Raw genomic sequence first — 13,324 nt, 5'->3', positions numbered from 1 at the left:
CCACATAATTTTATGTGGTCCACTACATAATTTAATTTGAACATTGCCCTTCATATAATTTTATGTGGTCCTCCTCGTTATTTCTGTGGTCAGCCACATCTTTTTTTATGTAGCCAGCCACGTCTTTTTAACGGGGTCCACCACGTTTTGGATGTGGCCAGCCACATCTTTCTAAAGTAGCCCACTAAATCATTTTATGTTGTCCATCACGTTGTTTATGTGGCCATCCAAAACATTTTTTATGTGGCCAGCCACATCTTTTTTATGTAGCCAGCCACATCTTTTTAATGTGGTCCAGCACATTACTTATATGGCCAGCCACATAATTTTAATTTTCCCCATCACATCATTTTATTGTGGACTGCCAGATAATTTTCAAGTGGTCCACCACACAATTCTAATGTGGCGCGCCACATAATTTTATGTGGTCCACTACATAATTTAATGTTGTCTGCCAAGTAATTTGAACATTGAAGTGAAGTGAAGTGAATTACATTTATATAGCACTTTTTCTCAAGTGACTCAAAGTGCTTTACATAGTGAAACCCAATATCTAAGTTACATTTAAACCAGTGATACATTGCCCTTCATATCATTTTATGTGGTCCTCCACTTTATTTCTGTGGTCAGCCACATCTTTTTTTATGTAGCCAGCCACGTTTTTGATGTGGCCAGCCACATCTTTTTAATGTGGTCCTCCACATTACCGTATTTTCCACACTATAAGGCGCACCGGATTATAAGGCGCACCTTCAATGAATGGTCTATTTTAAAACTTAGTTCATATATAAGGAGCACCGCATTATAAGGCGCATAGAAGAGACGCTACAGTAGAGGCTGGGGTTGCGAGACCTGTTGTGGCTCAATATTGGTCCATATATAAGGCGCACCGGATTATAAGGCGCACTGTCAGCTTTTGAGAAAATTGTAGGTTTTTAGGTGCACCTTATATGCGGAAAATACGGTACTTATATGGCCAGCCACATCATATTTAATTTGGCCCGTCACATAAGTTAATTGTGGACTTGCCACATAATTTTCAAGTGGCCTACCACACAATTCTAATGTGGCTTGCCACATCATTTTATGTGGTCTACTACATCCTGTTATTGAATGTAGCCAGCCAGCCACATCTTTTTAACGTGGTCCACCACGTTTTTGAAGTGGCCAGCCACATCTTTTTAATGTAGCCCACTAAATAATTTTATGTGGTCCACCGCGTTGTTTATGTGGCCATCCACATCTTTTTTATGTTGCCAGCCACATCTTTTTGATGTGGTCCACCACATAATTTATTTGGCCAGCCACATCTTTTTAAAGTGGTCCACCACATAATTTATTTGGCCAGCAACATCTTTTTAAAGGGACCCACCAAATAATTTTATGTGGTCTACCACATAGCATAGCATCATTAACAAAGAAAGGAGAAATGTGTATATACAGTATAAAACAATTTGTACCGTAATTTCCGGACTATAAGCCGCACCTGACTATAAGCCGCACCAGCTAAATTTAGGGGAAAATACAGATTGCTCCATATATAAGCCGCACCCGACTATAAGCGGCAGGGTTTTGATGTGTAATTACCGTAGTATATAAGGGTTCCTGCTACCACGGAGGGGATTGTCGGGACAGAGATGACTGTCTGGGAACGCAAAGCGTGCCATTTATTAACAATAAATCTTTCAATCATTCAATCAAACTTTCACATGTTTGACATGGCGAACAGCATTCGTGCAGAGTACAAATAATACAACGGTGCAAAGTAATACAAAGTGCTCGCCTGTACGTTATCAAAATAACCAGCCTACCGGTATATGAAAAATCAGTCTTTAATCATTGTGTCATCGTCTTCCTCCTGCGTACTAAAACCACCGAAATCCTCTTCGTCGGTGTCGGAGAAGAACAGGCCGTAAAATAAGCCGCACCGTTGTATAAGCCGCAGGGACCAGAACGAGGGGAAAAAGTAGCGGCTTAAAGTCCGGAAATTACGGTATATACAGACATGTACATTTGTAAACTGTACAATGTGCAAAAATGTGGCTTTGGCCTCAAATACTTTTTAATTTTATTTTCACAGCTGTTTTTTATTTTTACACTGTTCCAATTTTTCATTTTACAGTAGGTCTGACAGTTGTGTGCTATGCTACTGCCGTCTTGTCTGTTGGAACCTTGATTTACCTGGGGCCACATGCAGTTACCGTATTTTTCGGAGTACAAGTCGCTCCGGAGTATAAGTCGCACCGGCCGAAAATGCATAATAAAGAAGGAAAAAAACATATATAAGTCGCACTGGAGTATAAGTCGCATTTTTTGGGGAAATGTATTTGATAAAACGCAACACCAAGAATAGACATTTGAAAGGCAATTTAAAATAAATAAATAATAGTGAACAACAGGCTGAATAAGTGTATGTTATATGACTCATAAATAACCAACTGAGAACGTGCCTGGTATGTTAACGTAACATATTATGGTAAGAGTCATTCAAATAACTATAACATATAGAACATGCTATACGTTTACCAAACAATCTGTCACTCCTAATCACTAAATCCGATGAAATCTTATACGTCTAGTCTCTTACGTGAATGAGCTGAATAATATTATTTGATATTTTACGGTAATGTGTTAATAATTTCTCACATAAGGCCGCTCCTGAGTATAAGTCGCACCCCCGGCCAAACTATGAAAAAAACTGCAACTTATAGTCCGAAAAATACTGTATATCTCATTTAAAAAGAGCAACATAAAGACAGATGAGGAATGTATGTTTGTGTTATTTATGTAACATTAGGGTTGAATCAAATCAATATTTTTGGATTATTTTGGAGCTCCTAATGTTGACTAGCTAGCCCCCCTTTGGCTAAATACTGCAATTACAAGCCCTGCTGGTCAGTCTGCTAGCTAGATTTAGTGACGAAAACTTTAAAAAAGTCCCCTGGCACGCTTATAAATTGTTGTTTAATAGCTGTGGCCTTTAAAGGCCTACTGAAAGCCACTACTACCGACCACGCAGTCTGATAGTTTATATATCAATGATGAAATCTTAACATTATAACACATGCCAATACGGCCGGGTTAACTTATAAAGTGACATTTTAAATTTGCCGCTAAACTTCCGGTTCGAAACGCCTCTGAGGATGACGTATGCGCGTGACGTAGCCCGGCGAACACGGGTATGCCTTCCACATTGAAGCCGATACGAAATAGCTCTGTTTTCATTTCATAATTCCACAGTATTCTGGACATCTGTGTTCGTGAATCTGTTTCAATCATGTTCATTGCATTATGGAGAAGGAAGCCAAGCAAGCAAAGAAGAAAGTTGTCGGTGCGAAATGGACGTATTTTTCGAACGTAGTCAGCCACAACAGTACACAGCCGGCGCTTCTTTGTTTACATTCCCGAAAGATGCAGTCAAGATGGAAGAACTCGGATAACAGAGACTCTAACCAGGAGGACTTTTGATTTGGATACACAGACGCCTGTAGAGAACTGGGACAACACAGACTCTTACCAGGATTACTTTGATTTGGATGACAAAGACGCAGACGTGCTACTGTGAGTATGCAGCTTTGGCTTTTTTTTGCGTATGTACGTAACTTTTTTAAAATATATAAGCTTTATGAACCTTGGGTTAGGTGAACGGTCTTTTGGGCTGAGTGATTGTGTGTGTTGATCATGTGTTTGAATTGTATTGGCGTGTTCTATGGAGCTAGGAGCTAGCATAACACATACCGTACCTACGTGCGCGTCACGTACGTAACTTTTTAAAAATATATAAGCTTTATGAACCTTGGGTTAGGTGAACGGTCTTTTGGGCTGAGTGATTGTGTGTGTTGATCAGGTGTTTGAATTGTATTGGCGTGTTCTATGGAGCTAGGAGCTAGCAGAGGAGCTAGGAGCTAGCATAACAAACACGCAGGTGTTATTATGCAGGATTAATTTGTGGCATATTAAATATAAGCCTGGTTGTGTTGTGGCTAATAGAGTATATATATGTCTTGTGTTTATTTACTGTTGTAGTCATTCCCAGCTGAATATCAGGTACCGTGAGTATGCAGCCTTGGCTGCTAAACATTCGATAACTTGACCGTATGTGCGCGTCACGTACGTAACTTTTTAAAAATATATAAGCTTTATGAACCTTGGGTTAGGTAAACGGTCTTTTGGGCTGAGTGATGGTGTGTGTTGATCAGGTGTTTGAATTGTATTGGCGTGTTCTATGGAGCTAGGAGCTAGCAGAGGAGCTAGGAGCTAGCATAACAAACACGCAGGTGTTTTTATGCAGGATTAATTTGTGGCATATTAAATATAAGCCTGGTTGTGTTGTGGCTAATAGAGTATATATATGTCTTGTGTTTATTTACTGTTGTAGTCATTCCCAGCTGAATATCAGGTCACCCCCGGCTCTCACAGCATCTTCCCTATCTGAATAGCTTCAACTCCCCACTAGTCCTTCACTTGCACTTTACTCATCCACAAATCTTTCATCCTCGCTCAAATTAATGGGGAAATTGTCGTTTTTTCGGTCCGAATCTCTCTCACTTCATGCGGCCATCATTGTAAACAATAGGGAACTTTGCGTATATGTTCAACTGACTACGTCACGCTACTTCCGGTAGGGGCAAGCCTTTTTTTTATCAGATACCAAAAGTTGCAATCTTTATCGTCGTTGTTCTATACTAAATCCTTTCAGCAAAAATATGGCAATATCGCGAAATGATCAAGTATGACACATAGAATAGATCTGCTATCCCCGTTTAAATAAAAAAAATTCATTTCAGTAGGCCTTTAAAATCTATCAAACATGTCTTTTTTATTAGTTAATTTCAGGTGTTTTGTCAAAGGGAGACATCAAAGCAATAATTGGCGGTTCGAGCTGCGCCGCTAGCCTTTCCATCATGTCATATGTATTAGCTGGTAGCCTGCGGACCGTGAAAGCTAATGAGGGACATTACACGAGATTTATTTCTTTCCCAAAAGTCGCATCGATCGCGATAAAATAACCTTCAGTGTGTATTCTGTTTTTCACTTTCTAACTCGAGCTCCTCTCTCCTTTTCAGATAGAGAACCACATTTCGGATATTGACAACTGAAATGAGGTAAGCGGCTATTCGAGTGTCCCTTGAGCTTTATGTCCGCTCGACTGTTTCTCTTAAGATTCTTTAATTAGTAATAAGCTGCGTGACATTTGGTAGACTACTGAAGGGACGCTAATGCCCCACTTTATAAAAAGAAGCTGTCAACATAGTTTATTGGCCCGCAACTAGACGTAAACATTTAATTTAGCTTAAATGTGATGGAGAAAGTAGTCTGGTTATTGGTGGCATAGCTTAGTTTAGGAAGAAAACTTCTTATTAAACTCATTTTTAGGGCAGCCGTTTAGCTTAGCTTGCGACTGTATAAGAAACTGCTCGGCCAATACAAGTAAATATGCCTAATTTAGTCATTTCATTATTGCTTAGCTTCCGAGGATTCCAAGAAACATTAGTATACACTTAGCATAACAGCTTCGCGTCACTTGGATATTGTTAGCTTAGTTTCACATAGCTTTACAGAGTCAACATATTCCTGGGAACCCTTGTCCTCTGCATTGGACATTTGTGTTTTGCATGCCAGGGCTATTTTTTTTTTCAGGAAATTTGACTCAAAAAGACCAAAAACAGCAGTACAGTAAATACAAAAACATTTTATGTTTGGTTATTTGATTATTGTTAGCATAGCTTAGCGTCCGAGGATTCTAGGAAGCATTAGCATAAATTTAGCATAACAGCTTAGCGTCATTTGGATATTTTTAGCTTCATTTTATATATATCTTAACAAAGTCAACATCTTCCTGAGAACCCGCGTTCCCTGCATTGGACATTTCTGTTTTGCATAACAAGGCTAATTTTTGCTGAAATTTGTTCCAAAAACAGCACTACAGTATATACAAAAATATTTTATGTTTGGTTATTTGATTATTGTTAGCATAGCTTAGCGTCCGAGGATTCTAAGAAACATTAGCATAAACTTAGCATAGCGTCATTTGGATATTATTAGCTTTGTGTTACGCATACTTGCCAACCTTCAGACCTCCGAATTCGGGAGATGGGGGGGGTGTATATATTTTCAAGTATTTCTTATATATAATAATCCGTTCATGAATGAGTATATCCGTTCGGCCACCGTGTTCAATGGAGAAGTCTGGGGCCGTACTTATCAAGCTTCTTGGAGTGCCATTTTACACTTAAGTCCTGAGAATTTGCGAAATTTAGTCCTACTCTCAAACTTAAGAATAAAAGCTTTTTATCAACGTTCTTAAGTCTAAGAATCACTCCTACTCTCCACGATATTTAAGAGACCTTCAGAGGTGTCTTAAGTGGTTAGGAGTTGCCAGCAGGGGATGGCACTGAGGCGAGAGAGACGTGCGCGAACGTTCAGGAAACGGAACAATGTTTTTGTTTTTTTTGATGACGAGCAGCTGATCAAACGGTATCGTTTAGACAGAGCGGATATTATTTTTGTCACAGATTTAATACTTTTCGATTCCTTGTTGATTTTTGCATGTGTCTGCAGTGGGCTAGTATATATAGAGCCACCCACACCAGTTTCAAATTAGTTGCCTAATTAATGAATTGGAAAGAAAATGTTATGACAGTAGCATATGTGTGTGGCCGTGAGGTGAGTGACGTCAGTGAGTGTGTGGGCGATAGAAGAGAGGGAGCGGTAGCGTGAGTGCCGGCGGGGACTAGTTTGTTTTGTATTATTTTGTAGTTTATTGTCAAAATATACACTCCCATTGTCCACTTAAATATTTCCAAGATATTTCTTTATTCTTAGACAACGGGGGTTGTACTTATCAAGCTTCTTAGAATTACTCCTAAGAAGTCTGCTAAGAGTTGACTTAAGAGTAAATAAATTCTTCGCTGAAAGCTGCACTTAAAAGTTAGTTATCAAGTGTCTTACTCACACTTTCAGCGAAGTGTAGGACTGAATCTTAAGTATCACACTCAGAGCTGAATTACGACATTACTATGTGCCGTAAACGGAATTTTAGGTGATGTCATTTCTGTGTCCATAGAAATGACCAATCACGGAAGGGAATCCCTTGTCTAAGAATAAAGAAATATCTTAGAAATATTTAAGTGGACAATGGGAGTGTATATTTTGACAACAAACTACAAAATAATACAAAACAAACAAACAATATTGGCAATGAATCAAAAATAAATGTTTCCTTTTTGTTGCACCTTTCCTGCTTCCTGCTCCCAGACCGTAACAAAGAGGCAGGGGAGACACTTCTCCAGGATGTATGCTCGGGGCAACACCCTTCACTTTACCCGGCAGTGGGTCTCCACAGCGGACGACTTTAGAGTGAATGATGAATCCGGCGATTAGTTGCAAATCTTGCTTTATTGATTGTTTGCACACAGCCAATCCAACACAAAACAAACTAGTCCCCGCCCGCACTCACAATACCGCTCCCTCTCTTCTCTCGCCCACACACTCACTGACGTCACTCACCTCACATGCTGTAACCTAGCGTATGTGTGTGCCACACACATACGCTACTCTCATAACATTTTCTTTCCAATTCTTTAATTAGGCAACTCATTTGAAACTGGTGTGGGTGGCTCTATATATACTAGCCCACTGCAGACACATGCAGAAATCAACAAGAAATGGAAAATTATTAAATCTGTGACAAAAATAATACCTGCTCTGTCTAAACGATACCGTTTGATCAGCTGCTCGTCATCAAACAAAGATGAACGTTCGCGCACGTCTCTCGCCTCAGTGCCATCCCCTGCTGGCAACTCCTAACCACTTAAGACACCTCTGAAGGTCTCTTAAATATCGTGGAGAGTAGGAGTGATTCTTAGACTTAAGAACGTTGATAAAAAGCTTTTATTCTTAAGTTTGAGAGTAGGACTAAATTTCGCAAATTTTCAGGACTTAAGTGTAAAATGGCACTCTAAGAAGCTTGATAAGTACGGCCCCGGATTCCCTTCCGTGATTGGTCATTTCTACGGACACAGAAATGACGTCACCTAAAATTCTGTTTACGGCACATAGTAATGTCGTAATTCAGCTCTGAGTGTGACACTTAAGATTCAGTCCTACACTTCGCTGAAAGTGTGAGTAAGACGCTTGATAACTAACTTTTAAGTGCAGCTTTCAGCGAAGAATTTATTTACTCTTAAGTCAACTCTTAGCAGACTTCTTAGGAGTAATTCTAAGAAGCTTGATAAGTACGGCCCCTGATCTACAAAATGTGCAGGCAGCATAACCCTTCCCCTTCGAGCTGTCCTGGATGAACTGAAATTATTTTTTCCAATCATTTTGGAACTTGCAAGCGTACTTCTTCTTCTTACTCGTCGTCGCCATGTCTCTTCTTCGTTCTTCTGCTTCGTCTCTGTTATGTTTTTGGACATTACTACTTGCCGTAGTTTTGAAGCAATGCATGATGGGAATCCGGATGTTGTGTGTCAGTATATTAACGTGCCGGCTGGACTAAACACACGCTGAGAAATAGTTCCGTGCCTGCCTACTTTATGGGTTATAGATAAACCTATGGAGAATGGAGACATATATAATAGTCTCCTTTTCAGGTGAGAGAGGACGCTAAAGACAGTGCCTTTAAGGTACGCCCCCAATATTGTTGTCCGGGTGGAAATCGGGAGAAATTCGGGAGAATGGTTGCCCCGGGAGATTTTCGGGAGGGGCACTGAAATTCGGGAATCTCCCAGGAAAATCGGGAGGGTTGGCAAGTATGGTTTTACGTAGCTTAACAGAGTCAACATCTTCCTGGGAACCCGCGTCCTCTGCATTTGACATTTGTGTTTTGCATACCAGGGCTATTTTTTTCTGAAATTTGACCCAAAAAAAACAAAAACATCAGTGCAGTAAATACAAAAACATCTCATGTTTGGTTATTTGATTATTGTTAGCATAGCTTAGCCTCCGAGGATTCTAAGAAACATTAGCATAAACTTAGCACAACAGCTTGGCGTCATTTGGATATTGTTAGCTTTGTTTTACGGAGCTTAACAGAGTCAACATCTTCCTAAAAACCCACATCCACTGCATTGGACATTTCTGTTTTGCATAACAAGGCTATTTTTTCAGAAATTTGGCCAAATAAAGACCAAAAACAGCTGTAGCGTATATACAAAGACATCTCATGTTTGGTCATTTGGTTATTGTTAGCATGGTTTGGCTTCGAGTGTATTTTTTAGCTTAACTTTGTTTTGCCAACACAATTAAACAGGTTGAATTTAGTCATTTGATTACTGTTAGTATTGTTTAGCTTCAAGTATACCATAATACACAGTTAACTTATGTAAACCATTTTAAAAAGATAATAACTGTTGTTAGCATAATTTAATTTAGCAGACTTCATCAATATAGATTACTTTTAATTTATCTTTGTTCAGACAACACAATTACACAGGTCAAGTTTAATCCTGTGATTATTTTTAAAATAACTTAGCTTTGAGTGTACAATTAATAGACAGTTAGCTTATCTTGATTAAAGTAATAATTTGTTGTTGTTTGGAGGATTTAGCTTAGCATACTTCATTAATAAAAGTCACGTGTACCGTATTTTTCGCACTATAAGGCGCACCGGATTATAAGGCGCACCTTCAATGAATGGCATATTTCAAAACTTTTTTCATATATAAGGCGCACCGGATTATAAGGCGCACCTATTCATCCATTAGATGGAGCTGCGCTAAAGGGAATGTCAACAAAACAGTCAGATAGGTCAGTCAAACTTTATTAATAGATTACAAACCAGCGTTCTGACAACTCTGTTCACTCCCAAAATGAATAAACAGCTGATTTATTATTTTCCCCGAGGTAATGTCAGTGACGTGGTGTTTTGTTCCTGCTAAAAAGAACCCCAATAAATCGTGTCCGGCAGGATTAGCGTACGGCGGAGATATTTTGCAAAGATAATCCTCCTCAGATTCAGAGCGGTCTAAATGGCTGTCATGTCTCTTATCACGTGTTTGTGTTTCTCTCGCTTCAGGAAATTGTCCCAAATTCATCATTCCTTTCATGAGGCGGAGAGAGGGAGGATCAGCGAAGTATCCAGAGTGACCGGACGGACTTGAAGAGACGCCGACGAGTGGGCAGCAAAAGTGGCGTATGTAAAAAAATTAATTTAAAAAATTACAATTTACCACAAATAGTGCGCTGTTGTCGTATCCCACAGGGATACTTGGGGTGTGGTTTTGTGTACGCAGAACATTTTCTTAATGTGAATAAAATGTATTTATTCACATTTTGTGTATTTGCGTCTTCTCAACATGCGCTAAAATATTTTTTTTAAAGCTTAATTTTGGTCCGCTTCCAGTCTTCAACAACTCAATGTGTTTTCCCCCCAACAAAATTGATATTTGCAGTATGTAATTTGCATTGGACGGATACATTTAATGACCTAATTATTGAGTTAGCGCAGAAGCTAATAGTTAACTTTGTTATGCGTTGTTGCCATCACTTCTAACACGGCCAATCTTCAGAAAAACTAAAAGGAGGCCGCTAGCTAGCAACCCTCCGAAATGGCAACTAGAGCAGTGATTCTCAAACTAGTGGTACCCAGGCACCATCTGATGGTACGCAAAAGAATCACCTAATTAAATATTCAAACACAGTATTACTGTTCAAACTGTGTGTAATGGTACATTGGCCAAAAATATTCAATATACTTGGTAAATAAAACCTCTGCCTTGTTTTTCATTAATTTTTAGGCCTACTACGCTACTGTAATTTAATGTTTAGTCATTATGGTGGTACTTGGAGAGCCAAGTGTTTTCTGAGGTGGTACTTGGTGAACAAAGTTTGAGAACCGCTGAACTAGAGTATTATTTATAGTACTAAGCATACTTCACACCTGCCAGTTAATACTGAAACAAAACACAAAAAATACCAACTGGAGATTAATGGGTGTGCTGTCACTTTAAATCCAAGGTCAGCAAGATTATTTGTCATGATGGATGGATTAATAATTATTCTATTTTCAATGTTAAAATATTGTTTTTAAAAAAAATTGTAAGAGCGAGTGTGGTCATTTTTATCCCTTTTTTTTGGGCTCGACATCCTCTCCCTGTGTAAGTTGTGGTTACCATGGAAACAGTGCGCGTGTGCGAGTGAGTGACTTTGGGCTTTGTTAAAGACGCGAAAAACTGTTGTATAAAGAAGAGAAAAAAAACAAAATGTAAAATTTTTTGTATGAATATTTTTATCAAAAGGCATGTTTAATGTAACTTTGTATTTTCAGTTGATGTACAAAAAAAAAGAGAAGAAAACTACGGTATATGACGGCAGCTGTAAGGCCAGAAAGTTCATGTAGCCATTGTGTACATAAATATTTGTGATCCTATGATTCAATAAATTTTGTGTCACGTTTAATTAAACCGGTGTTTTAATGGACACGCAAGTACTATGAAAGATGAGTGCCAATTACACAGTTTTCCTCAAGTGTCAAAAAGTTTTTGCGCAAATGCGAAGAGATAAGCGACAAATGTATGTTGAGACGAGTCAACAAACCGCTAACCGCTACTGGGCATCAACTGCTTTATTCATTTTGTGAATACTGAGAAACCAGCAGCAACGCTAATGCGACCGTGTGTCAGGCAATGTATGGTGAGAATGCTGAGACATTAGTATTGACTCTCAAATTCAAATTCATGCTATTGTCAAGGAGGTATGCTGAGTATTCACTGTAATGGAATAGGATAGGGTAGACTTTATTCATCCCACCATGGGGAAGTTATGTGGTTGCAATGAAGATACCAAAGTGCTCAAAAATAAGGTAAATTACATGAGATGTCAATATAAAAGACATTAAAAGAGCACAGAGCTGATGCAACCAGCTGCCACTTCAGTGGTACCGTTTCTACATACAGCTACAAAGGTAAAACACAATGGGGAAAAAAAACAAATTAGCAAAATATATATGGTGCACATACTATTGCACCATGCATAGACCAGAGACAGGAACGGACTCAACAAAGCAGCGAAGAGAGCCAACCCAGCAGGCACAAGACATTGACACAACGTTGAGAACTTGTTGACTGAGGTCCTGACATTGAGCAACACGAACATGTCAAAAAGCATGTCGTTTCAACGTTATTAAGATTAATCTTTAATCTTAATAACGTTGAAACGACATGCTTTTTGACAACGTTTAATCAATGTTGGGTTCTGACTTTGATTTGACCGTTGAAATTTGGTCATGTTCCAACCAACATTCTACAACACAAACACAACGTTGAAACAACGTGCTTTTTGACGACGTTTATTCAACGTCAGGTTGTGACGTTGATTTGACCATTGAAATTAGGTCATTTATCAACCAACAACGTGAATCCAACGTCTCAATTTACAAATACAACTATTTTGCAACGTTGTTTCAAAGTCAGTTTTAAAGGTCACGTATGTATAATCAACATTGTATCAATGTCAGCTGGGGACTCTGCCCTAGGCTGCCCACTAGCTCTCGGCCAATGCCCAGTCCACGCGAATTAGCGGGAATCGGTCCAGGGAGACCTAAGTGTCCGATGCATGCTCATCATTCAGTCAGGGCTCCGTGAAGCTCGTCCATGCTCAACAATAGCTCCACAGCCCCGTCTCCTCCAATGTCCACACGAGGACTCCGGTGTGGCAGAGAGCCAGCAGCTGTTGCAAACATGGCCATGACCATAAGGCTCCCCCGAGGCAGATCCAAAAGTCCACAAAAAAAGCAGCGCTGAAGTCACGAAAGTTCCACTTGTTGTTGCACAGGCAAAAGGCAAAAAACTCACGAAAACGAGGGAAAGATCAAGAACACAAAAGGAGCATCCACAAGAGCATGGAGCTCCTGCAACCAGCAAGCCATTGAATGCAATGAAACTTTTTTTGTCATTTCACTTAAAAAATTGACCAGAAAATGCTATCGATTGCCAAAACATGTACGATGGGGATGCTGAAACACGAGCATCGACGCTACTGCGCATCAAAAAAGGTAGACTGCAGCGAAAAAAGTCCTCACATTTAACGTCATGTATCCAAAAGTGACTTTGCACGATCGGCCATCAGGCTGATGCTACTGTGTGTCCAAACATGGACACTACTGCCGCGCGTCAACAGTTGTAACATGCAGCAAGACAAGCCTTCACATGTAAAGGGGACCTGTGATGATTTTATTCTACATCTAAAACTGTGGTCCAGATAATATCTATTGGATATGTTTTGGTATACATTTTGCTCCACAGTCAATTTTATAACCCCTTTTTGGAGTCTGCCTGCAAGATTCTGGAGGTGGTTCCAGATTGCAAATGAAACCACGCCT

The 13,324-nt window shown here is 39.5% G+C and overlaps 1 protein-coding gene across 3 annotated transcripts in view; it reads left to right on the top strand.

Moving 5' to 3' along the window:
* The window catches only part of LOC133629912 (RNA-binding Raly-like protein), a 201,622-nt gene extending 191,348 nt beyond the window's left edge, over window positions 1-10,274 (top strand). For all 3 annotated transcript variants that reach the window (XM_062021028.1, XM_062021030.1, XM_062021029.1), the window contains exons 8-9: window positions 5,067-5,105; window positions 10,022-10,274. In XM_062021028.1, coding sequence (XP_061877012.1) covers window positions 5,067-5,099 — 33 coding nt within the window. In that variant the 3' untranslated portion in view covers window positions 5,100-5,105; window positions 10,022-10,274. The remainder of the gene's footprint in view (window positions 1-5,066; window positions 5,106-10,021) is intronic.
* The last annotated feature ends 3,050 nt before the right edge of the window (window positions 10,275-13,324 follow it).

This window comes from Entelurus aequoreus, linkage group LG15 (assembly GCF_033978785.1).
Source record: "Entelurus aequoreus isolate RoL-2023_Sb linkage group LG15, RoL_Eaeq_v1.1, whole genome shotgun sequence".
Lineage (NCBI taxonomy): Eukaryota > Metazoa > Chordata > Actinopteri > Syngnathiformes > Syngnathidae > Entelurus > Entelurus aequoreus.
The sequence above is the reverse complement of the archived record's forward strand: the minus strand, read 5'-3'. Positions and strand labels throughout refer to the sequence as shown.